The sequence below is a fragment of the Loxodonta africana genome, chromosome 16 (genome assembly GCF_030014295.1).
Source record: "Loxodonta africana isolate mLoxAfr1 chromosome 16, mLoxAfr1.hap2, whole genome shotgun sequence".
Lineage (NCBI taxonomy): Eukaryota > Metazoa > Chordata > Mammalia > Proboscidea > Elephantidae > Loxodonta > Loxodonta africana.
This window is the reverse complement of record NC_087357.1, coordinates 12596188-12623136: the sequence shown is the minus strand read 5'-3', so window position 1 is coordinate 12623136 and position 26949 is coordinate 12596188. Positions and strand designations below refer to the sequence as shown.

General features: G+C 41.9%; 3 protein-coding genes across 7 annotated transcripts in view; 2 read left to right on the top strand and 1 right to left on the bottom strand.

Moving 5' to 3' along the window:
* LOC100657576 (ATPase PAAT-like) overlaps positions 1 to 13300 on the top strand; it is a 22674-nt gene extending 9374 nt beyond the window's left edge. The window contains exons 5-6 of the mRNA XM_003419661.4: positions 251 to 690; positions 5333 to 13300. Of these exons, the coding sequence (XP_003419709.1) occupies positions 251 to 690; positions 5333 to 5567 (675 nt within the window). The 3' untranslated portion in view covers positions 5568 to 13300. The remainder of the gene's footprint in view (positions 1 to 250; positions 691 to 5332) is intronic.
* Positions 6659 to 18123, top strand: FAM24A (family with sequence similarity 24 member A). The gene is made up of 3 exons (XM_064269898.1): positions 6659 to 6668; positions 16514 to 16640; positions 17824 to 18123. The coding sequence occupies exons 1-3, from the start codon at positions 6659 to 6661 to the stop codon at positions 17999 to 18001; spliced, it is 315 nt and encodes a 104-aa protein (XP_064125968.1). The 3' UTR covers positions 18002 to 18123.
* LOC100658996 (ATPase PAAT-like) overlaps positions 8936 to 26949 on the bottom strand; it is a 41430-nt gene continuing 23416 nt past the window's right edge. The window contains exons 6-8 of one of the 5 annotated variants that reach the window (XR_010318045.1): positions 18611 to 26949; positions 10565 to 10754; positions 8937 to 9096 (exon numbers count right to left, since the gene is read on the bottom strand). Coding sequence is in view for 1 of the 5 variants with exons in the window: in XM_003419666.4 (XP_003419714.2) it covers positions 26715 to 26949 (235 nt within the window). In the remaining 4 variants the exon portion in view is untranslated. Of the gene's footprint in view, positions 9097 to 10564; positions 10755 to 18065 lie in introns of those variants that run through there. The other 4 variants (XR_010318047.1, XR_010318044.1, XR_010318046.1 and 1 more) reach the window with 4 other exon arrangements.

Here is a 26949-nt window from a genome sequence, read left to right as displayed (position 1 = left end):
GATCAAAAATTCTGGCTCTGGAGTTAGGTATCTTGGATTCAAGTCAAGAGTTCCGCCACTTACTAGCTGTGTTACCTCAACCAGGGCACTTTAGCCTTGATCTCCTCAACTTAATTTTGGCACAGTAGTCTACTTCATAAGGGCATTATGAGGATCAAATGAGAGAATTCACAGTGTCTGGCTTATAGTAATTACCCAAAAAGTTAGTTTCCATTATGAATAGTAACATTTTCTTATTTGCCTTGTTTAGAACTATATTCCCTTTGGAGGGCAGCTTCAGTCCGTTTGGGGAAATACTGGATACAAGCATATAGCTGGACTACAATCGTCATCTACTTCAGGAGCTTCCACACCTTTTCCTTTTAGAACTGGGTTGACATCTGGAAAAGCGACTGAAGACTTAAAAGCGTACATTGATAAAAATACACAGCCACCTGATGAAGGAAATATTACAAACCTCAACTCATGTGGAAGTGTGCTGCAAAGCCGTGGTCTTCTTGAGGATGATCTTAAAACTTTAGTATCCTCTTTCTTACCAAAGAAAGCAAGCGACAATTCAAATATACCTAACTCTGAGTTGCTTCCTTTTCTTCAGAATTTATGTAGTCAAGTTAACCATCTCCATGTGGGAAATAACCCTGAGTGGCAGGAAAAGATTACCAAGCCTGGTGAAGGCATTGTTGGTGTTGCGTAAGTATTTGAGACAAACATACCTTAGATTTGGTAGGTGGGAGAATCAGCTTAAGGGAAACAGTTTGTCTTAATGAGTACTGCCTGAAACTCTGCTTCCAGAAATACTTTTAGGAACTTTTACATTTTGCCATTAGCATACTTGAAAGAGTAAACATTCTTCAGAGTAAAATGGATTGCTTTGAGATGAACTAAGTGCATATAACTGGAGGTATTGAGCACTTTGCAGGGATATTTTGGAAGGGATATAAATACTCGCTATTTTTAGAGCAGAAAGTTATCTGCATGAATGGAGAGAAGCCGTGGAAATAAGATCTGTGCATTTTTTGCTTGGTTATGCTAAATGGGTTGTATCGGATTTTCTTTGTAAATGATGTTCATCATAGGCTAATTTTAGAATCATCAAAAAATATGTTAAGATTTTAATTATTTGTAGTATATAGGCCTTTATCCCTTGATCTCATAATCCCAATTTTTTCCAGTGCAGGCTGGACTGAGAAGTGGCTAAGTATTTACATAGATACTATACATAGATAATAGTGTCTCAAAATAGTGTACTAGACTGGAATATCAGGACTCCAGTCATAGTTCTGGCTTAACCATTTTACCATACTTTTTCTACTTTTGGTAGTGTTTTTTCATCTATAAAATGAGATTGTTCGATTGGTTGAAATTTTTTTAAGGTCTCCAATAACATTAAAATTTTAGGAGTTTATGAAGTTACTAAAAAAGGTAGTTCTTACCAGGTAAGGATATGGAAAGATAACATTATTCTCAGTTATTGATAGTCTTTATTAATGATAACTAATTGGTATGCATGATGGCAGAAGACAACTAAATAGGGATTTAAAGCCTGCTTGGAAACCCTGGTGGCGTAGTGGTTAAGTGCTACGGCTGCTAACCAAGAGGCTGGCAGTTCGAATCCGCCAGGTGCTCCTTGGAAACTCTATGGGGCAGTTCTACTCTGTCCTGTAGGGTTGCTATGAGTTGGAATCGACTCAGCGGCAGTGGGTTTGGTTTTGGGACATTTCCAGTTACAGCCAAGACAGAGTCTTCCCAGGTCCTCCCTTTTACAAATAAAAGCCCTGAACAAAAACAACAAAGACTCTAGAAGGCGGAAAGAAGGCAAACTGCTTAAGAGCCTTGAGAGTTGAAGAGTAATGTGTTGGTGAGGATTTTTGCCTCCTATGTATTCCAGATGGGGTCCTAGAGAAGCGTGGAACCCAGATCACCAGCAGACGCAGAAAGTAAAAGCTCCAGGAAAAGCCTGTCCCCTCTAGCCAAAGGACTGGAAGAGGGAGGCCTACCAGATCAGAAAACCGCTTTTACAATCCCTGTCCTACTCCAGCCAAACATCAGTATTTCTATACTACCCTCCCCCTGCCCCATGGAAGAGGGCAGTGACTTCTCATTTCTTTTCTGGGGTGGTGTCAGCAAGCTGAGTGGGGAGCTGATCTTTCACCCCCACTCAGAGGAAGCAAAGAATTGCTGTTAGGGTGGTATCAGTGGTATCAGCTGAACTTCCATCTTCTGCTCTTTCGAAGCAGGTGATACTTCAATTACCCTGTCAGGGCGATGTCAGCAGGGCCGAACAAGGGGCTGCCCTTCATCTCCAACCCAGTAAAATCAGGTCGTGCTTTGCTTCCCTGGCCAGTGTGGTATCAGAAGGAGAAGAGAAAGCACCTGAATAAATAATGGCTAAAATTTTCACAAAATTAGTGAAAGCCACATCCTTACAAATTCAAGAAGCTGAGCAAACCCCAAACAGATAAACCCAAAGAAATCCATGCCAAGGCACATCATAATCAATCTTCTGAAAACTAAAGATAAAAAAAGTCTAGAAAGAGAAATGATCTATTTCCATAGAAGAATACCAATTTGATTTTTCGTCTAAAACCATGGAGGCCAGTAGGAGATGGCACATTTTTCAAGCACTCAAAGACAGAATTGTCAATTGCAAATTCTATACTCAGCAAAGATACACTTTAGGAATGAAGAGGGAATAAAACATTCTCAGATGAAGGAAAACTCAGATTATTTTTCACTAGCAGACCAGTGCTTAAAAAAAAAAGAAAAGGATGGCTAAAATAAATTCTCCAAGGAAATGATAAGAATGCCTGGATGCAGAAGGAAGATCAATGAAATGGGTTAAAACGGGGCTAAATATAATAGACTATTCTCATGAGTTTCTTAAATCATATATGAGAGTCAAAGCAGAAATCGTAATACCATCTAATATGCTCAATGTATGTAGAAAAAATATCTACAGATAGTATAGTTCAAGAGTGGAGTGGATAAAGTGGCCTGCTTGGTAGTAAGGTTTCTACCCTGAAATCAAAGTGGCAAAATGTCAATACCAGTTCACTGTGGTAAGTTCTGTACTTATAATACCTGGAGCCACTACTAAGAAATATATATAAAATTATATATTCAAAAACAATATAAATACAGGATCTAATTGACATTACAGGGCATTCCACCCAACAACAGCAGAATACACATTCTTTCTAAGCACCTTGGAACATTGACCATGTAGACCATATTCTGGGCTATACAGCAAACCTCAACAAGTGTAAAAGCACCGAAGTAATCCACAGTATGTTTCCTGACCATAAAGGAATCAAACTAGAAATCACTTGGAAATTAACACACTTCTGAATAATCATAGATCATGGATTGCTCAAAGGCAACGAAAAATACATAGAACTGAATGAAGAAAAAAAAATTTTAATGTCAAAATTAGTGCTGTACAGCTAAAGTAGTGCTGAGAGGGAAGTTTTTCACACTAAATGCATACATTAGAAAAATGGAAAAGACTTCAAACCAGTAATCTTAAGTACCTACCTTAAGAAACTAGAAAAGGAACAAAATAAACCCAGAACAAGCAGAAGGAAGGGAATGATAAAGAGCAGAAATCAATGAAATTGAAAACAGAAAATCAATGGAACAAAAGCTGGTTGAAAAAACATAAAATTGATAAACCTCTAGCAGGACCGACAAAGATAAAAAAAAAAAGACACAAATCACCAACATCAGGAGTATAATAGGGGATATCACTACCAACTCCTACAGCCTTTGAAAGGAGAATAATGGAATTCAGTATTGCAGACAATCATATATTTGACAACTTAGAGGAAAGGGACCAATTCTTATAAAAATGCAAATGACCGCAGCTCAACTAAGATGACATATAACCTGAATAGTTCTATAACCATTTAAGAAGTTGTCATTACAAGGGTCCCAGGAAGTATTCAAGCCTGGATGATTTCCCCGGAAAGCCCTATCACACATTGAAAGAAGAGACGCCACCAGTTTTTTTGCCCAATCTCTTCCAAAAGTAGAACTCATTTTACCAGACCAGTATTACCCTGATACCAAAACTAGACAAAGACAGTACAAAAAAGGAAATTACAGGCTGGTATCTCATGGATTAAATGCAAGAGTACATAATAAAATACTAGCAAATTACTTCCTTCAATGTATCAAAAGAATTACATCCCATGACCAAGTAGGATTTATTCCAGGTATGCAAGACTGCTTGTTTTCAAAAATTAATATAATCCATATGATTATATAAATTAACACAGAAAATGCATTTGGAAAAGTCTACCACCCATCTATGATGAAAAAACTCTCAAAAGACTAAGCATGTACTTACCATACAACCAGGCAATCGTATTCCTGGCCATTTATCCCAGAGAAATGAAAATTCATGCCCACACAAGAATATCCTACCACACATTCTATTAGTGTCTGAGTGATGCCATCGGACGTTGCTGAGTCTCAGGAAAGCGCCACCGAACACTTGTGAGAGAATGAAGGTGAAAAGGTGAAATAGCATCTTAGTATTCTTACAAAATAGGAGCCCTGGTGGGGCAGTGGTTGAAGTGCTTGGCTGCTAGCTCTAAGGTCGTGGGTTCCAAACCCACCTGCCACTCCTTGGTAGTCTGATTCCGTAAAGAGTTACATACTTGGAAACCCTGTGAGGCAGCTCTCTGTCCTATGAGTTGGACTCGACAGCAATGGATTTTTTTTTTTTTTTTTCTTAACAAAAATGGTTTTAACCTCTTGGAAATCTGAAAGAGTCATGGAGACCCCAGGGTTCTACAGACCACGCTCTAGGAATCGCTGTTCTAGAGTACAGTGTGAACTTTGTTTTGGAAACCAGTGTACTTTCTTATTTTCTAATATTTACTGTTCATTCCACTTAAATTCTAGGTGTTTTCATATTAGACAGGTTAGAAAAGAATTTTCCAGTATTTTAGTGACGTTGGATGGAAGAAGACAAAACTGTTTAAATTGCAGGTTGCTTGAGGGAGTACTTGGAAAGTCTATGTGGAGGCCTTAAAAAAAATGGGCAAGATCAATTTTGATCTGGAGAGCAAAACCAAAAAGGTCCTTTCTAAAGACTTGTTCTTTGAGGGTAGAAATTCTATGATCTTCATTTTTTTATTCCCGTTTGAATTGTATACTTAAACGTTTATAGAATTAAATTAATAAGAATGTGTTTGGGCATTTGGGGTTGTGATTGCCTGTTGTGTGATTAGACAAAGGATCAGTAACATATGTTCATTGCTTGCATACTTGGATTGTTTTTTATGTTAGGTATAATTGTTTTACTTTATTATTTATTTACTTTTAGAGTGGAAGAACAACCTGTTTGCTCTTACTTGGAAAAGATTCTTTCTAAAAATATGGAATTGATGGAAAAGAACCTGATGGACTATGTTGATCAGCGAATATGTAGACTCCAGGAGCACATAGATAATAAGATCGCTCTACTGGTGGACTCAGTGCAAAATGCCAACTCTCTATCTCCTGGGATCCCTCTAAGACAATATGGTTCTGGAGAAAGACTTTCAAATGGAGAAAGATAAGTGCTCCCCATATATACATACTAGACTACAGATATTTATTACATATATGCACACCAAAGCCAAAACCCAGAAAGGTTTATGGAAGGCAAGTGGCAAGTATTTAATGTCCTTTGAAGGATCATCATCTTAACTGACCTCAGTGTTCATTTTTACTGCACTCGGTACTGTAAATCCAGTATTGTACACTAAGAGTCAGCATGCTCGGGTCATAACTTATTTTTGCTAGCAATATTTTTCATTCTTGCAAGAAATTTATATAAACGTCTGTGTTTGAATGTTGAAAATTTTTCAGGATTTTGATTGCTGTTCATTAGTTTGTACTGTATATGTATGTGACTGGAGTATGTTTTATTTATACAAAGACTTCATAGTTTTATGAGTATGTAAAAGAATGCTTACGGTATCTGATATTTTTGCTTTTTCTAGTTGGTTGTTCTTAGGAAATTGGAGACTTAAGACTTAGAGCCTTTAATTCAGATCACCAACGTACGTTCTGTATTGTTTATCTCAGAGAAATGAGTAGATGCAATGTCTGGCATGTGTAAAGCTAGTTCACATCGGTGCTGTTAATGTAATTTGTTCCATCACATTGTAGCAGTAGGTAAAAGAGCAAAACTCAGAGCTGGCGTCTTCCTTGTTAGGGTTATTTTACCTTGGATTTGGTGTTTGATGTAAGATAGCAGAGATAGTCTTGGTTATCACAGTACACTCAGAAAGTATAAGGAAGTCTCTCCTTTATGTTGGGACAGGTATGTTTAAAGTATGAAAGGGTGAGGGTCTAGGCATGCACATGAAGGAGATTGCAGTTCTCTCAGGCTGACTTAAATTTCAGAAGTTACAACTACTGTATATGTTTTAAAAGGTAATATATTTGCATCTAGAAAATAAATGCATCTATTCTGAAAACACTTGTATTAAGTTATAGACCTTTTTTCGCCTAATATTTGTTTAAAATGTTTATTTTATGAAAAGGGGTGTAAAAATATTTTGGAGAACTTAGTTTTTTCAGATGAGAGCTAACTTTTACGTTTGTTCATTTCAGTCATCTTGCAAAGGTGTTGTACTCTATGAAACACTCTAAGCTCCGTGACATGACGACTGGTATCGTCACTTTTGTTGGGCCCTTCCTAATTTATTCATAACATATGAAGCCATGAGGCAGCATTTCCTACAGCATTCAGAAGAGACCTGTCTCACTTATGACTGTACCCCTTAGTTAACAGTCCTGCAGCTTCAGGTAGTTGTGATTTGTGCTTTGATTTACAAAATACCTCACTATAATTGTAAATAGTATGCATAAACTATATTTTATAAAATGGCTAAAGTAGATTTAATATCACAATTATATGTGTGTACACATATATACTAGAAATTATTCAGATGAACTCTAATTCTGATCTTCTGTTTCTTAAATTTTTCAGGGTAATAATCATATATATAGATTTCATATACACATATGTACACATGCTTTGTGTGTATGTGTAATCCGTATACATGAAATTCTTAATTCACAGATACTGATTTTCTGACATATTTATATAATTGCTTGATTAAAATTATTAGTACTCAGACAATATTTCTTGCGTTTGTTGAAACAGGAGAAGTGAACCACAGCGTTTACAAAATCTCTATGAAGTCTTTTTTTATTTTTAATCACTTTTCTCCACACACAACTCTGGATGCTGGGTAGTTAAATGTGCCCTCAGAGGCACACGCATTTAAAGGGTACAATTCAGTAGTTTTGGGTATGTTCACAGATACGTGCAACCTTCACCAGTAAATGCTGAAACAATTTCATCACCTCCAATAGAAACCCCTGTACCCTTGAGCTATTGTCCATCCTCCTGTGCCTCCCCCAGCAAACCCCTAGTAACCTCTAATCTACTTTCTGTCACTATGAATTTGTCTATTCTAAGTATTTCATGTAAGTGGAATTGCGCAATATTTGCCATTTTCTGTCTGACTTAGCCTATTTTCAAGGCTCATCCATGCTGTCACGTGTATCTGTACTTCATTGCTTTTTATAGTGAATAGTATTTCATTGTACAGGTATACCACACCTTGTTTATCCGTTCATCTGAGGATAGACATTGGGTGGTTTCCACCTGTGGCTGTTGTGAATAACGCTTCTGTAAACATCTGTGTACAAGTTCATGTGTAGATACAGTATATATGTTTACATTTTTCTTGGGTAAAAAAAAATTTTTTTTTTTTATACAGTGTATCTGGGAGTAGAATTGCTGAGTCATATCTAACTCTATGTTTAATAGTTTGAGGAACTACCAGATGGTTTTCCAAAGCACCAGCCTGTCCTTTCTTACCCCTGTGGCATCTTGGGCTGTTGCCTCCCGCAGGAGGTTCCTCCTCGCTGACTCCCATCTCTGCCTTTCCAAATCGTACCCATTGTTCAAAGCCCAGCCCGATGCTCCCTTCAGAAATCCTTCTTGGGTCCCTCCCGTCCCTAGCTGGAAGTAGGAAGCTCGTGGACAAAGGCAGCATGGAGAAAACAATACTGAAGGTTCTTTTTAAGGAGATGAGAACCAGCTCAGATGGACTAAAGCACAGGACACATGTCAGGCAGTGGTTAGAGAGGAGGCAGTTCTCACCGTGTGCTCCCCAGACAACCTTGTTTGTCAGAATCACCTGCGGAGCTTGTTAGAAATGAAGGTTCTACAGCCCCAACCCAGTTTTAGTGAGACAGACCAGAGGGAGGAATGGTTCCTGAGTAGGCACTGCGAAAGATCTCAGAGTTACTATCAAACAGGCTGAATCTTGGAGAGCCTCTGCTTTGAGCTTTAACACAGTCCATCTGAACCCAAGGCATCTGATCAGCTGTATCTGCCTCAGCTGGGAGATTGTTAGAACTCAGGGCTTTGAACCAATTCATTCCGGTTCTACCCCCTGCTAAGAATTTGCTTTTCCATGCCAGGCGTACTGAATCAGCATCTACATTTTAACAAGATCCCCAGGTGATTCTCATGTATACATATTACCCAGGGATCTTGTTAAAATGTAGATACTGATTCAGTATATCTGGGGCAGAAATGTAAATTCTCAGCAGGGGTCAAACCAGAAAGAACCTGTTAGAAATGCAAATTCACGGGCCCCACCCCAGTCTTTTAGGAGTCGCTGTGTCATTCGCACCCCACTGTAGGTAAAGCAAACCTTAGCATCTCCCCAGTTGCACTTTTCTTTCCTCACATCACTGCCTCCTCATCCCTGATTGTAATCTGTGGCTGGCATTGGACAGGGCACCCCAGGATTGTAATTTCCTGCTCATTTTGACAAAGTCTCTCCAGATATCCTCAGAAGACATACTTCTAAGATGACTTAAAAAAAAAAATCCACAAGGGTTCAACCAACCTGAAGTGTCCTTCCACCTTAGTCACTTACCTGCTGGGTGACTTTGGACAAGTCATTTAACCTTTCTTAACTTCAGTTTTCTGGTCTGTGAGATGGTTTGTCAGTGGAGGCTTGCGTATTGCTATGATGCTGACCAGGTTTCAGTGGAACTTCACACTAAGACAGACTACGAAGAAAAGTCGAAAGGTCTGATGAGCCTGTGCCCAAACATCAGCCAACAAAAACCTTATGGATCACAATGGTCTGATCTGAAACCTATTATGGGGATGGCGAAGGATCAGGCAGAGCTTTGTTGCATCGTGTATGGGGTTGCCAGGCGTTGGAGCAGACGCCACGGCAGCTAGCAGCAGTCCCCGAGGGTTGCTGAGAGGACCGACAGGCAGTTCTCGCGCAGCCCTGAGAGCTGCTGGAGTGTGGGGCATGTTCTCGAGCTTGGCGCAGCCCTGAGAGCTGCTGGAGCGCGGAGCATGTTCTCGAGCTTGGCTCCTACTCAGGGGATTGCCATCTAATTGGTATGGGATGCCGTCTGGGCGTGAGGAATTTTGAAAGCTCCTCAGCTGAGCCTAACGCACACAAAGTTTTAAGACCACTAGTTTCGTGGTCAGGAGCCTGGCGGCACAGTGGTTCAAGCACTCAGCTGCTAACGGAAAGGTCACTGGTTTGAACCCACACCACTCCATGGGAGAAAGATGGGACAGTCTGCTTCCACAGAGATTACAGCCTTGGAAACCCTATGGGGCAGTTCTACCCTATCCTGTAGGGTCTCTATGAGCTGGAATGAACCCGACGGCAGTGGGTTGGGTTGGGGGAGTTTTGTGGTTTAAAGCTTGCTTCTGGAATCAGACTAACTGCTCAATTCCTGGTCCTTTTTCTTCTTAGCTGTGTGACGTTGGGCAAGCTTTCAGCCTCCCTGGTATTTCCCCATTCGTTATTGCCTCCATTAATAAAGTGGGGGTAGCAACAATGTTGCCTCCCTCTTAGGGTCTCTGTGAAGATTAAATATCTGTAGGAGCCAGTTCCAGACACGTAGTCATCTATAGCCTGTCAGCCATTATCGTCGTCGTTGTAGTGGTTACGGCCACCTGCAGAAGCCGCTGAATTCTGAACCCATGGGCCCCCCAATATGGCTTGAGGGTTCATCCATCCTCATTAGGAAAACAAAGTCTCTATTTAGGAGAGTGGGAAAAGATTCTGATACTTTTGGTTTCTGCCTTCCTACTCTTTAATGGTGGTTCTCATTGAGGTGCTTGGCTGCAAACCAAAAAGTCCAAGATTCCAACCAGGGCTTGGATCCGGTTTGGACCCCTGCTAAGAATTTGCATTTCCACCCCAGATACACTGAATGAATCTACATTTAACAAGATCCTCAGGTGATTCTTACGTATAATAAATATTGAGAGGCACTGCTCTCAGAATTAGCCCCTAACCAGCGGTTATTAGCATCACCTGAGACCTTACTAGAACTGCAAATTCTTAGCAGGGATTTGAACCAGAACTAACCGGTTCAAAGCCCTGGAGGAAAGTCTGCACACCCCAGTAGTGGGGCTCCACCCCCTGCAGGTGATGCCTACACAGGCACACAGCCAGTCTGAATGGTTTTTAGCTCTGCACCAAGTAAAATCCAAAAACCAAACCTGTTGCTGTCAAGTTGATGCTGCCCCATAGGGCCTCCGAAGAGCAGCTGGTGGATTTGAACTGCCAGCATTTTGGTTAGCAGTGAAACGCTTAACCACTGCACCACCGGGACCCACACACAGAGTCAGCCACCAGTAATTGGTTTCTTCCACTTAGAATGCTTGGTAAGAAAAGTATTAATGATTTCTCCTGTAAAATTCCAAAAGGAGCAGACAGTATTTGAGGAATGAAGAAAGATGGTTTTTAAAAAGAAGTTTTAACTAAGTTTATACCAAAAAAAAAGAAACATAGACTTTGTAATAGAAACTGATTTATAATTAATAATCCCCTCCACTCCTAAAGGAACACTCGTGCTTTTTTATCCTTGGTCGATGACTGATGCCCTTACAATGAGAGTCTTTTAATTTTTACTCATAAACAACTTAAACCTGCAGCTTTTACTCATAAATAACATACACAGCAATATTTGTTTTAGAGAAAAACCAAGAAAGTAAAGACAATTAACAAAATTAAACCACCTACTCCCATTCAAGGAGTCCTGGTGGTATAGTGGTTAAGAGCTGGCTGCTAACCAAAAGGGCAGCAGTTCAAATCTACCAGCTGATCTTTGGAAACTATGGGGCAGTTCTCCTCTGTCCTATAGGGACTGACTCAACAGCACCTAACAACAACAACAAAATCCCACTCACCCATCTAAGCATTATGTATAAGCTGATGCATGTACTTTGAGACCCTCTGCTTTGCTTTATTAGTTCATTCTCATTCCAGATTTTTTAAATGCTCCTGTACTCTGTCCTATAGGGTCGCTATGAGTCGGAATCTCCTCGACGGCCCTGGGTTTTCATATACAGGCTATCCTCATTACTAATGGATTCAGTATCTGCAAATTCTCCTAAAAGACAAAACAAACTCGTTGCCACTGAGTCGATTCTGATCATAGCCACCCTTTGAACTGAGAAGGCCCTGCTTCCCATACTCCTTCCAACAGTTTTGCTGATCTCTGAGCTGCTAAAAAAAAACAAAAACCCATTGCCACTGAGTTGATTCTGACTCATAGTGACCCTGTAGGACAGAGGAGAACCACCCCGTAGGGTTTTCAGGGAGCGTCTGGTGAATTCAAACTGCCAACCTTTTGGTTAGCAGCCGTAGTTCTTAACCACTATACCACCAGCCTTCTTGTTTCAGCTCTCAGGATATAAACAAGTGTCCATTTCGTGGTCTATTTAGTGCCATGTTGTTGGTGATTGCACCGTTTAAAGTGGCCCCCAAGTGTAGTGCTGAAGTGCTGTCTAGTGTTCCTAAGTGTAAGAAGGCTGACATGTGCCTTCATACGGAGACAATACATGTGTTACATAGGCTTGGTTCAGGCATGAGTTATAGTACTGTTGGCCCTGTTGTTGTTGTTAGGTGCTGTCCAGTCGGTTCCAACTCATAGCAACCCTATGCACAACAGAACGAAACACTGCCCGGTCCTGAGCCATCTTTACAATCGTTGTTATGCTTGAGCTCATTGTTGCAGCCACTGTGTCAATCCACGTCCTTGAGGGTCTTCCTCTTTTCCACTGACCCTGTACTCTGCCAAGCATGATGTCCTTCTCCAGGGACTGATCCCTCCTGACAACATGTCCAAAGTATGTAAGACACAGTCTCGCCATCCTTGCCTCTAAGGAGCATTCTGGCTGTACTTATTCTAAGACAGATTTGTTCGTTCTTTTGGCAGTCCACGGTATATTCAATATTCTTTGCCAACACCACAATTCAAAGGCGTTAACTCTTCTTCGGTCTTCCTTATTCCTTGTGCAGCTTTCACATGCATATGATGTGATTGAAAATACCATGGCTTGGGTCAGGCGCACCTTAGTCTTCAAGGTGACATCTTTGCTCTTCAACACTTTGAAGAGGTCCTTTGCAGCAGGTTTACCCAGTGCAGTGCGTCTTTTGATTTCTTGACTGCTGCTTCCATGGCTGTTGATTGTGGATCCAAGTAAAATGAAATCCTTGACAACTTCAGTCTTTTCTCCACTTATCATGATGTTGCTTATTGGTCCAGTTGTGAGGATTTTTGTTTTCTTTATGCTGAGGTGTAATCCATACTGAAGGCTGTGGTCTTTGATCTTCATTAGTAAGTGCTTCAAGTCCTCTTCACTTTCAGCAAGCAAGGTTGTGTTATCTGCATAACACAGGTTGTTAATGAGTCTTCCTCCAATCCTGATGCCCCGTTCTTCTTCGTACAATCCAGCTTCTCATATTATTTGCTCAGCATACAGATTGAATAGGTATGGTGAAAGAATACAACCTTTCCTGACTTTAAACCAATCAGTATCCCCTTGTTCTGTCTGAACAACCGCCTCTTGATCTGTGTAAAGGTTCCTCATGAGCACAATTAAGTGTTCTGGAATTCCCATTCTTCACAATGTTATCCATAGTTTGTTATGATCCACACAGTCAAATGCCTTTGCATAGTCAATAAAACACAGGTAAACATCTTTCTGGTATTCTCTGCTTTCAGCCAGGATCCATCTGATATCAGCAATGATATCCCTGGTTCCACATCCTCTTCTGAAACTGGCCTGAATTTCTGGCAGTTCCCTGTCAATATACTGCTGCAGCCGCTTTTGAATGATCTTCAGCAGAATTTTGCTTGCGTGTGATATTAATGATATTGTTCTATAATTTCCACATTCGGTTGGATCACCTTCCTTGGGAATAGGTATAAATATGGATCTCTTCCAGTCAGTTGGCCAGGAAGCTGTCTTCCATATTTCTTGGCATAGACGAGTGAGCACCTCCAGCACTGCATCTGTTTGTTGAAACATCGCAATTGATATTCCATCAGTTCCTGGAGCCTTGTTTTTCACCAATGCCTTCAGAGCAGCTTAGACTTCTTCCTTCAGTACCATCGGTTCCTGATCATATGCCACCTCTTGAAATGGTTGAATATCGACTAATTCTTTTTGGTATAATGACTCTGTGTATTCCTTCTATCTTCTTTTGATGCTTCCTGCATCATTTAATATTTTCCCCATGGAATCCTTCACTATTGCAACTCGAGGCTTGAATTTTTTCTTCAGTTCTTTCAGCTTGAGAAACGCCGAGCGTGTTCTTCCCTTTTGGTTTTCCATCTCCAGCTCTTTGCATGTCATTATAGTACTTTACTTTGTCTTCTGGAGCCGCCCTTTGAAATCTTCTGTTCAGTTCTTTTACTTGATCGATTCTTCCGTTTGCTTTAGCTGCTTGACGTTTGAGAGCAAGTTTCAGAGTCCCCTCTGACATCCATCTTGGTCTCTTCTTTCTTTCCTGTCTTTTCAATGACCTCTTGCTTTCTTCATGTATGATATCCTTGATGTCATTCCACAACTCATCTGGTCTTCGGTCACTAGTGTTCAATGTGTCAAATCTATTCTTCAGATGGTCTCTAAATTCAGGTGGGATATACTCAAGGTCATATTTTGGCTCTCGTAGACTTGCTCTGATTTTCTTCAGTTTCAGCTTGAACTTGCATAGGAGCAATTGATGGTCTGTTCCACAGTTGGCCCCTGGCCTTGTTCTGACTGATGATGAGCTTTTCCATCGTCTCTTTCCGCAGATGTAGTCAATTTGATTTCTGTGTGCTCCATCTGGCGAGGTCCATGTGTACAGTCGCCGTTTATGTTGGTGAAAGAAGGTATTTGCAACGAAGAAGTCATTGGTCTTGCAAAATTCTATCATTTGATCTCTGGCATTGTTTCTGTCACCAAGGCCATATTTTCCAACTACTGATCCTTCTTCTTTGGCCATGAGTTCAGTGTTAATGAATCAACCGGATTCTATTCTGCCAATGTGCTGTTCATTCAGACTTCGGGTCCCTAACCAGTTTGCCTTCCTCTTTCCAACTTTCAGAGTTCTCCTTGTGTTACTTCTAGGGGTTATAGTTGTACTTAGCAAGGAGAGGCAGAGAGAAGCAAGTCCACACTTTCTTGTCTGTGCTGGAAGTCTCCTTATTTATCAGTTTGGCTTTGTGTGAGTACCTTATAATCATACAAACCTGGCTAGAACAGGTATGCTATTCAACTTTATCTTTTGTGGCCCTTTTATCTTAACTATACCTGTTGCCGTCAATTCCGACTTGCAGTGACCATACAGGACAGAATAGAACTGCCCCATGGGGTTTCCAAGGAGCGGCTGGTGGATTCAAACTGCTGACCTTTTGGTTAGTAGCCAAGCTTTTAACCACAGTCCACCAGGACTCCATCTTAACTATAAAGTGTGCAAATCTTCCAATGTCCATAAACATATCTAGAGTCCTATTAAATGGCTACATATGTTTTCATTTTGTAAATTTCATTGTAAAGTCTAACCTGTATTCTGTAACTGAACTTTTAGATATAAGGGTATTTTTAAGGTAATAGCCTCCCCACATTACTGTCTCTTCCTTTCATTTTTTTAAATTGAAATCTAAAACCTGCTTTTGATAGCAGTCAAACCCTGAAAGTTACCGTGGGAGAAATAAAACCTGAAACAAGACTTATTAGAATTAAGTGGTTCAGACTGGTATTTATATTTCCATGGGAGCTAAAATACATCCAAACACGGAACAGAATTCAGAACTCCATGAAAGAGCGCTGACGTCCAGAGAGCTGATGTCACACAGCCTGTGTCCTGTCTGGTATAAAAGTTGGAGCTGGATGGTTGCTGTCCATTCTCCTAGCTCTTGCTGGAAGAGTACATTTCTAAAAGCAAGCTCTTTAACCTTGGATCTTACGGTAAATTAGTCCTAACGGGGTTGATTAGAACTTTCTTAAATTACAAGTCTGAGAAATTCCTGACAAAATATCCCGCACCCTACAGTTGGTTTTTATTTCAGTTTTTTTGCAGTTGGCTTTCACCCAGCTGATTGTAACCGTGGGTAAGTGGGCTGAGCAGTCCAAGTGTATGTTCTTCTCATTTAGCCCACTTTCCCCCAGTTTCACAATGTGAGTTTACACAAACTGCTTATTCCAGACACATCAGATTCCCAGGAAGAATTTTGGATTTAGGAGGGAAAATGGCAGAGGAAGGCCTGTGGCCCACCGTAAAGACAGAATGAGGGACAAGGGCCATCTGGAGGCTTGATCTGCCAGGTGACTCCCTGACTCGGCCTGAGGAAGGGATTTGTCTGGAAGCTCCCAAATCTCCTTAAACCCTGAGGTGGTATGACCTAGCTGTCAGTGGGAGAACTGAAAGCTTTTTTTCCCCTCTAACATGTATCACTTACAAAATTGATTTGCATATTGCCAATATCTTGGGTACAACATTTTGAATAGTCACTCGCTGACTCATTGCCATGGGAGAGTTTTAAGCCGCCTGTACAGCAAGTGGTCTGCGCTGACTCCCTGGCTCCAGCCGTGAATGCGTTTCAGGAGGCCAGGGCTTGTAGGTGAAACCGCCAGCTCAAGCCTAAGCCTGGTTATCCTTCCAGCTGCACGAGACTGCATTTGAAAGAGACAGGAGTTCTTCCCGCATCTTCTCTGTTTTCCTTCTCCCTGGATTTTGTATTTCAGTCCTTTCTTACCCACAGATAAACTCTTTGCCCACCCCTAGGTCAGCTTAGGCCTCCCTAGGGAGGTTCACTCATGTTACACACTTACGGATCATAGTTTAGGCTTCATTCTTCCTCCACCAAAAGAAGTATATTGAGGTTGCTGAGTGGGTGTGGATGTGGGAGTCCCTGAGTGTTGCAAATGAATAATGCACTTGGCTGCTAACCAAAAGGCTAGAGGTTTGAGTCCACACAGAGGCACCTTGGAAGAAAGGCCTGGTGAACTACTTTGAAAAAACCAGCCATTGAAAACCCTATGGAACAGATCTACTCTGACACACATGGGGTCGCTGTGAGTTGGAATCGACTCCATAGCAATGATTTTTTTTTGTTTTTAGTGGCTGTGGGGAGGGAAGCTGCATTCACTGCTTGCCTGCATTTCTCTGCCTAGGTGTGCGTGAGATGTTTGACGGCAAGACGACGATCACGATCATCATTGGTAGCTGCTTACTGCTTACTGCACTCATGCTGACAGGTGTTGTCACCAGTCTTTACTTCAAAGTGATCAGAGCAAGGAAGTGAGTCATGCGGGTGATGGTGAATAATACCCCTCAAATGGGACACTTGGCTGCTCTCTGCTTGAGCAGCCCATTCCTTGCCCTGTGACCACACTCTGGGTGAAGTCAAGCATGGCACTGGGTTTGAAAAAGCAAAGGCAGGTAGTTAGAATCTTGGCTTTTTTCTGTTCTAGCTTAAAATTGTGAGCTCAGGAAGAGAATGTTCTCAGCCTGGTGGCTCTGTGAGTTAGCACTGCTTTGCTTATTGAAATGCCTTTAAATAAACTGAGTTTCCTATCAAGGGTTTGAGGAGTCCCTAGGTAGCATAAACAGTTACAGTTAAGCGCTGGACTGCTAGCCAAAAGGTTGGTAGGTCAAACTCACCCAGAGGAGCCTGGAGATCTGCTTCCCGAAAGGTCACAGCCTTGAAAAACCTACAGAGCCATTCTACTCTGCACACATGAGGTCACCTTGAGTCGGAATCGACTCAGCATCAACCCACAACAACAACATCACTAAGCATTTAATTCAGCACATGGGCTGAGCCCCCCTGTCCTGGGCACTGTAGACCGAAGAGTCTGGGGAGACAGAATGAGTGAGCCTCTGCCTTGTATTCCCTCAGATGACAGGCTGAATTGATCTCTTGCCTGAGCCAGGGAGTTCTCGGGGGCTCTCTCATTCATTGCTGGTTGCCTTGGGGACAGTGAGGTGGGCCTCTAGGTGTATAGGAAAGCTAAGCTGTATGAAGATCCTTGGGGAACACCTGACAAGGGGTGCAGGTCAGACAAGAGATAAAGTTTGGGGAGAGGAAGCTTCAGAGATGGGAGAGTGGTAGCTGGAAGCAGCCATGCTCCCAGTGAGCCTGTGAGTTAGACAGCAGACCCCAGAGTCCAGGTGACAATGGATGGGGGTACGGTCACACCTCGCAGGCCTGCAGAAACCAGCTGGGTGGCCCATGCTTGCAAGTCACTGCTGCTTATTTGCTGGCACCTGGTTTTACGTTTGTAACAATGTTAGGAGATGGAGGGATTAGATAGGAACTTGGGGCAGGGGCCTGGAGCTTCAATCTAGGGCTGGTGTCACATGTTTGACTGACTCCAGCCCTAAACTTCCCAGATACCCCTGACAATTGTAACAAGTGGATTTAGAAAAAAAAAAAGAAAAAAAATTCTAATCTTATGCTCTACGTATGTCTTTTCTTAAGAGCTGCAAAGACCTGTGCTGCTGGGCCCTTGAAGAAGAATAATTCAGCTGTTGACAGCCAGGCCAAGTCTGTCACCGCTGCGTCTTCTGCCACCCTCCAGCTGTGTGAGGAGTGCAGCATGTATGCGGCGTATGACCCCCTCCCACCTTGCTTCTGTGACACAAACGAGGGGCTCTGACTTGGGCACGTTCTTAGTAGAATGTTTTATTATTCAAGTTCTGTAGCGTTAACATTTACCATTATATACTAAGAAACATTATACTTAAGTACTTTTGTATAAATATGCAACACTGAAAACAATCCTGTTTTGGTATTTTTTGTTAGTTACAAATCTCCTTTATTTAAATGTATGTCTCACCCACACTGGAACTTGAGGCACCTAGCTGCAATATTATATTGCAATATAAAAAGGACTCTCTGAACAATAAAAAGAGGGCATGTGAATAATTTACAGGAGGGGAGGGCATGGCACCACGGGCCAGCAACGAAAAAATTAAAAGCTTCTGAAAACTAAGTTTAGACAAGCCCTAAGGCATGACCCCCCCCAGAATGATCACAGAGCAATCAAGTCAGCAGGGGCACCATGGGGCCAGGAGGTGAGGGGGTCTGTTCACAGGGAGGTGCCCACAGCCTGGCTCCTCAGGACAACTTCACTCATCCAAGGTGACATGCCACTTGGTGCTGAGCTGGGCAGGAAGTGAGTAAAGCTAACAGAAGAAACCATTTGTAGTCACATGAAAAGCAGGCAAACAAAATCCACAGTTAATTCATTACAATGCATGTTTACCTGAGCTCCTCCTGTGTCTAAAGTAGGGGTGTCAGCGAAGAAAGGCTCAGATGCAAAACCTGGGTTCCGCAGCTCCAGCCGAGTGTCTGCTCAGGGGCAAAGTCACAGCCTGGATGGAAATCCTGGTGCCAAAGGAGATTCAGAGGTCAATAGAGGCACAGCACAGGGATAAAAAATATAGGGACACAGAATATGGGGGGTCAGGGGGAGGAGGCACGTGAGCATACCCTCCCAGGTCAGCGCCTGAGCAGGTCCTGAGGGAGGCAGAGGGTTGGCCCATCCAGCCAGCCATGGGGCAGCCCAGGAAATGCTCTGTCTGCACTGTGTAACATGATAGCCAGGAGCCACATCAGAGTTTCTGAGCACTGGAAACTTGCCTAGTAACTGACCAGCTGAATTTTTAATTAATTGCATTTAAGTTTAATTGCTTTACATTTAAATAGACACATGCTCTAGCTCAGCTCAAGAGCACAACTAAGAGGAAACATCTCAAACTGCTACTGTCCAAAAGCCCCCTTGGTCCCGAGGCCAGGCTCACTCTGGCTCAGGGATTCTGCAATATGCCTTACTCCCTCCATGACAGGCATCTTCCCCAGCCCCTCCTCTGTATGCGAGCTGGGTCCCATGCAAAGATGGAATGTGGGCCATACAACCTTGAAAAAGCCTCTGCAGCACTTCCTTGACAGGCTGTCTGGTGTCCCCTCTCCCACCCCACCATCCTGTGCTTTTGGTCCGCAGGAGCCAAGGAGGGAAGCACTCACCAAGCTCTGCCTGGAACTTCGGGGGAGGCTGCAAGACCCACTGCCTTATTCAGGGGCTCTGTCAATGCCACTGCTCTAGGTCTGGGGCATGTGTGGGACTCTTGCCTCCTCCATGGCTCCTGGCCACGACTCTGGTCCAGCAAAGTATCCAGTATGTCTCCAACCCAGGAGGCAATCTACACAGATCCCAGAGTATTTCCGTGTTCAGCTCTGCTGAACTTCCCAAGCCGGAGCGGTTCTCTCAGTTCTTCTCCTTCTGGGGACTCTTATTCACCCTCATCCAGCTACTGGACCCCAGATAATTATGGCACATTGTCCCGAAGGGGAACTTTGTTCGTATAGAGAGTGAGCAGAAAGAGCCAACAGAACGTCTCTGGGTTGAGCTCAATGGCCTGAAGAGACATTTGGAAAACCTGAGACTGCCTCCTGCCATCCCCAGCTCCACGGAAGCAGCTTTCCTCCTGGGTTGCTGATGATTTTTGCTGAGTCAGCCATAAAATTCTTCAACTGATACCCAGACATCCGTATTTTCTTTAATATTAAGCTTTGTATTTTGGAAGAATTATAGAGCCACAAGAGTTTTTTAAAAGTGTCCAGGTGACCCCAGCATGAGCCAAGCCTGAGGACAAGTACCACACTCCAGCCACTCTCAGAGCTTTCCAGAGCTGCCCCAGTTAATCCTCTCAACAACCCTCTGGGGTAGACACAACCTAAGGCCAGAAAAGTCACCTTACATGCCCAGGGCCACATACTAATAGAAATGGGAAAGAAACTGAGTCCAAGCAAGCTGGCTCCAGAGCCTGCCCCTTACTCTATTCTATACCAGGGGCCTCAGACTGGGGTGAGCGGTGACACAGCTGGGGGCCTTGTTAAACACAATTGCTGGACCCACCCCCAGAGTCCCTGATTCAGTAGGTGTGGATGGGACCTCAGAACCTGCACTAACAAGTTCCCTGGTGAAACTGACAGTCTGGGAACCACACTTGGAGAACCACAGCTCTGTACCAATGAAGTTGGCAGAGACCCTCAAGGAAACACAAGGGAACTTTCAAATTTCCTAGAATGGCAGAGCCACTAGGAACACGTACAGGATTCTTGCTGTGTAGGGAGAGAGGAAGAGAGAATAAAAGCATGGGACGAGTGAGGGAGGGGGAATTTAATATGGAGCATTTACTGGACACTGCCTGGGTGCCAGGCCTGCGGTAGGTGCTTCATGTTCAGAATGTTACAAACCTCACACAAGAGTATGAGGCAGGCCATGATATTTCCATTTTACAGACCAGAAAACTGAGGTCTGGAAAGGTTAAATCATTTGTCCGAAATTACACAGCTGGTGAGTGACTAGGGCGGAAGGCCAATGCAGGCTTTTCATACTCTCTTGTGTGTTCCTCTAAGCCTCCTTGAAGTATGTCCTTTGGGGGCATTTGGAGAGACCCTGACAAAATGGGCCGAAAACTCCAAACTCCTGTGCTGCCCTTTGCAATGCATGGCATGGGACCCCCTTTAGGGAGGAGGAAGTGGGGATGTGAGGGAAGGACAACTGGGGAGATGCCAAGTTTTGCTTTACCTTCAGAAAGGTGGCAGAGGAAGAAGAGATACTTGGATATTAAATAAGGAAGGAAGCCAATTCTAATTAAGAGGGGTCCACATACAGTCTCATGGGCAAGGGAACAGGCTCCTCATCGTTTATTAGTCACAGGCCTTGGCAAAGCACTTCACCTGCCTCGTCAGTTACGTCTCCAAAGTGAGGAGATGATAACGAATGTTCTGTGGTTTGACAATGATGCTGGCAGAGGCCCCAGTGGTGGAGGTAGTTGGTCTTTGAGAGGTTTTTAAATAACAGATGTGCCAACACTTTGCAAATTGCAATGCCGATATAAGCAATTGACACCACGGTGAAAAACCCCTCTTGCTAGAGTCACTTCTGCAGCCACCGGTGTCCTCGGCCTCACAGCCTGGATCCAGATGGAAGGTGGAAAAGTAAAAATATTAAAGTTTCCACAGAACCTCTTTTCTTCTAGAGAAAGTCTGCAGTAAAAATGACTATGTTCCCAAATAACTCATCATCTGACTCACGTTTCAAGAATTCCATTTCCTCAGGAATTCAAAGAGCTGCCTTATTTTCCATTTCTTCTCTTCTAGGACCCGTATATTCTCATTTAAACACAAATCTTCAGAAGTGTCTTCTGTAGGCACCGAAGTTCACACCCTAACCTGCCCTGGGTTGTAAACTTGAGCCTGAGGCTATTCCCTCAGTGACTTCTCTGTGAGAGCAGTTCTCAAATTTGATACGCCTAAGAATCATCTAGAGGCTTTTTAAATCACAGATTCCTGGGCCCAAGCCAAAGAGAAGCAGATTCAGGGATACTGAAGTGGAGCTCATGAATTTGTATTTCTAAGCAGATCCCAGGTGAGGCAGATGGGGCCAATCTGATTATCTCCAGGTACACCGTGTTAGACTAGCTGACCTAACGGGTCAGGCAATCAGGTGTTACATGATTCCACATTCACAGCACCTAAACTCTGTTGGGACCCAAAGCAAGAAGTTCTGCAAGTAGGATCTTGGGGAAAGCTCCACTCTGATTTCTTTCCAAGGCACAGAGCTGATCATGTCACTCTCCGACTTAAACATTCTGAGAGAAGCATTCTGGATTAGTTCTCGAGAACTCTGGACTCCACTTACCACCAGGGAAGGTTTGATAATTATAGGGTTGTTGTTAGGTGTCATCGAGTCAGTTCCAACTCACAGCGACCCTATGTACAATAGAACAAAACACCGCCCAGACCTGTGTCATCCTCATTGTTATGCTTGAGCTCGTTGTGGCAGCCACTGTGTCAATCCATCTCAAGGGTCTTCTTCTTTTTCGATGACCCTCTTACTTGACCAAGCATGATGTTCTTCTGTACAGGCTGGTTGGTCCCTCCTGATAACGTGTCCAAAGTAAGTGAGAGGAATTCTCACCATCCTTGCTTTCAAGGAACACTCTGGCTGTACTTCCGCCAAGACAGACTCATTCATTCTCTGACAGTCCATGGTGTATTCAACACCATAATTCAAAAGCATCAAATCTTCTTCAGTCTTCCTTATTCATTGTCCATTTTTCCCTGCATATGAGGAGACTGAAAATATCATGGCTAGGGTCAGGCACACCTTAGTCCTCAGACTGACATCTTTTGAACACTTTAAAGAGGTCGTTTACAACGGATTTGCCCAAAGCAACACGTCATTTGATTTCTTGACTGCTGCTTCCATGAGTGTTGACTCTGGATCCAAATAAAATGAAATCCTTGACAACTTCAATCTTTTCTTCATTTATCATGATGTTGCTTATTGGTCCAGTTGTGAGAATTTTTGTTTTATGTTGAGGTGTAATCCATACTGAAGGCTGTAGTCTTTGACCTTCATCAGTGCTTCACGTCCTCTTCGTTTTCAGCAAGGTTGTGTCATCTGCATATCACAGACTGTTAAAGAATCTTCCTCTAATCCTGATGCCGTGTTCTTCTTCATATAGTCCCTAGCCTGTTGCCATCGATTCAATTCCGATTCATAGCAACCCTATAGGACAAAGTAGAACTGCCCCACAGGGTTTCCAAGGAGTGGCTAATGTTTTCAAACTGCCAACCTTTTCATTAGCAGCCAAACGCTTAACCACTGTGCCCCTAGGCTCCTCACCTTTCCTGATACACACACCTTTCCTGATTTTAAACTACGAAGTATCCCCTCGTTCTGTTCAAACAACTGCCTTTTGGTCTACGTACAGGCTCTGCATGAGTACAATTAAGTGTTCTGGAATTCCCATTCTTTGCATAATTTGTTATGATCCACACAGTCTAATGCCTTTGCATAGTCAATAAAACACAGGTAAACATCTTCCTGGTATTCTCTGGTTTCAGCAAGATCCATCTGACATCAGCAATGATATCCCTTGTTCCACGTCCTCTTCTGAATACAGCTTAAATTTCTGGCAGTTCCCTGTTGATGTATTGCTCTAACCATTTTCAATTATCTTCATTGAAATGTTCCTTGAGTGTAGTATTGATATTGCTCGATAATTTCTGCATTTTGTTGGATCACCTTTCTTTGGAATGGACACAAAATGGATCTCGTCCAGTCAGTTGGCCAGGTATCTCCAAGTTTTTTGGCGTAGATGAGTCAGCACCTCCAGCACTGCATCCATTTGTTGAAACACCTGAATTGGTGTTCGGGCAATTCCTGGAGGCTTGTTTTTCAACAATGCCTTCAGTGTAGCTTAGACTTCTTCCTTCAGTACCATCGGATCTTGATCATATGCTACCTCCTAAAATGGATGACAATCGACCAATTCTTTTTGGTACAGTGACTGTCCATTCCTCCCACCTTCTTTTGATGCTTTCTGTTATCAGTCGATATTTTGCCATAAAACCTGAAACCCATTGCTGTCGATTCCGACTCATAGCTACCCTATATGACAGAGCAGAACTGCCCCATAGGGTTTCCAAGAAGCATCTGGTGGATTCAAACTGCAAACATTTTGGTTAGCAGCCATAGCTCTTAACCACTACACCACCAGGGTTTCTATTTTGCCCTTAGAATCTTTAAATATTGCATCTTGAGGCTTGAATTTTTTCTTCAGTTCTTTCAGCTTAAGAAATGCTAAGTGTGTCCTTCCCTTTTGGTTTTCTCACTCCAGGTCTTTGCACATTTCGTTTTAATACTTTATTTTGTCTTCTTGAGTCACCCTTTGAAATCTTCTGTTCAGCTTTTTTACTTTATTTCTTCTGTTCGCTTTAGCTACTCTATGTTCAAGAGAAAGTTTCAGAGTCTCTTCTGACATCCATTTTGGTCTTTTCTTTTCTTTCCTGTCTTTTTAATGACCTTTTGCTTTCTTCACGTATGATATCCCTGATGTCATCCCATAACTCATCTGGTCTTTGGTCATTAGTGTTCCTCTGTCAAATCTATTCTTGAGACGGTCTCTAAATTCAGGTGGGATATACTCAAAATTGTACTTTGGCTCTCGAGGACTTGTTTTAATTTTCTTTAGCTTTAACTTGAACTTGCATATGAGCAATTATGGTCTGTTCTGCAGCAAACCCCTGGCCTTGTTCTGACTGACGATATTGAGCTTCTCCATCATCTCTTTGCACAGATGTAGTTGATTTGATTCCTGTGTATTCCATCCAGCCAGGTTCATGTGTATAGTTGCCATTTGTGATGTTCTGATGTATTTGCAATGAGTAAGTTGTTGATCTTACAAAATTCTATCATGCGATCTCTAGCATCGTTTTTGTAAACCCAGGCAATATTTTCTAAATATGGATCCTTCTTCTTCGTTTCTAACTTTCGCGTTGCAATCATCAGTAATTATCAATGCATCTTGATTGTACGTTTGATCAGTTTCAGATTGCAGAAGTTGGTAAAAATCTTCAATTTCTTCATCTTTGGCCTTAGTGTTTGGTGCGTAAATTTGAATAATTAACTGGTTCCTTGTAAGTGTATGGATATTATCCTATCACTGTTAGCACTGTACTTCAGGACAGACTGAAGATGTACTTCAGGACGGATTGCAAGAGCAACCCACCACAGTACATCAGATAGAGAGACGAGAAATGATAACCATTTTTAAACAAACCTGCATAGCTTCTTGACTGCGATGCTTGAATTTCACAAGTTTTTAACCTCACACTGAGGAAGCTAACTATGTCAGCCATTTGAAAAAGAAATACATTTAAGTATATTTTCTCTGAATGTTAAACAGACACTAAGCTAATTCAAATATTTGATAACAGTTCCTCTATGTTGTGTTGGCATTGTTCTAAATATTAACAAATACATAAACTCATAGAATGTGTGGGGAAATCATAAATTTGTCAAATTTTACATTGCCAAATATTACCTTTTTAAATGATGTGACCTTCTTTCCCAATTTCAATGTTTCAGCACGAACTACGTGCAGAAAGAAATTCATTGTTAGCCTTTCAACAGCCTGCATCTATTTTCATTCATGGTCCTTACTCTAAGTGTAATGATTGTGGGTACAATCATAGTGAGGTACTAAGTATATCAAAGATCAGACCACAACTACCAGAAGCTACAAAACCATTATAACCAAAGGTTTTCGCTTCAAAGGAGCCAATTCCTCCTATGTGTCAAAACAAATGCTATCACAAAGCTATGTATGTTGTGAATGCCTCAATAAATTAGAAAGAACTAGAAAAAGTGACATACACATCTGTAAGTGACTGCGGTCACAATGTGTTCCATATACTGTGTCGACTTTGTAGTGTGATAAAAAGGAACATATATAAATCAACCCTCAATTTAAAAAACATTAAATGAGTATAAAATAATTCCTTTTCATAAAAAATAAACATTTTAAGCAAAGAGTAGTTGAAAAGGAAATCTTTCTATATACTTATGTAGTTTCCAGAGTGAATGCATTTATTTTTAGATACAAATAGATTACCTGTTAAAATATATTTAATATTTATAATTTCTGAAAATTAAGCGGCCACAGAGAACTGTGATTTCCTTAAAGATTATATGCTTTAATCCTCAGTGCAGAGCCTCAACGTTTCCCACGATAAACACACCAGAAAAGGGCTGTGGAAAGAACCACCTGTCCCAGCACAAAAAAGGACAGACTTCCTCGTACCTTCTGAGTTTACTGAGATAACGAAGACTATCTCTGTTATCTTATATCAAATACCAAATCCAAGGTAATAATCCTAACACGGAAGAGGCCAGCTCTGAGTTTTGCTTCTCTATCTACTGCTACAGTGTGACAGAACAAATTATATTAACAGCACTGATGTGAACTAGTTTTACACGTGCCAAACAACACATCTAATCATTTAGCTGAGATAAACAATACATAGCTAAATAGGTGATCTGAATTAAAGTTTCCAAGTCTTAAGTCTCCAATTTCCTAAGAACAACCAACTATAAAAAGCAAAAATATCAAATACTCTAAGCATTATTTTTCATATGCTACAACTGTAAAATAAGAGCTTTGTATAAATAAAAGTACTTCAACTACACACATATACAGTACAAAGTAATGAACTTCATTAGAAATCCTTATAAATTTAAACACTTAAACAACACAGAAGTATATATAAATGTTGGTGTGAATGAAAAATATTGCTAGCAAAAATAACTTATGACCCGATCATGTTGACTCTTAGTGCACAATACTGGATTTACAATAACGAATGCATTAAAAATGAACACTGAGGTAACTTTACATAAGATGATGACACTTGAAAGGGCATGAAATACTTGCTTTCCATAAAGGTTTTTGGGTTTTGGTTTTGTAATAATATGTAATAAACATCTGTAGTGTATTATATACGTTGAGTGCTTATCGGTCTCCAGTTGAAAGTGTTTCTCCAGAGACAAAACGTCTTAGAGGCATCCCAGGAGATACGGACTTGGCGTTTTGCAGCAAGTCCACCAGTAGAGCGATCTTATTATCTATGTGCTCCTGGAGTCTACATATTTGCCGATCGATGTAGTCCATCAGGTTCTTTTCCATCAGTTCCACATTTTTAGAAAGAAGCTTTTCCAAGTAGGAGCAAACAGGTTGCTCTTCCACT

Coding starts and splice junctions, on each gene's coding strand:
- FAM24A (XM_064269898.1), top strand. Junction 16,641..17,823: donor AAAGTGATCAGAGCAAGGAA/GTGAGTCATGCG, acceptor TCTTTTCTTAAG/AGCTGCAAAGACCTGTGCTG.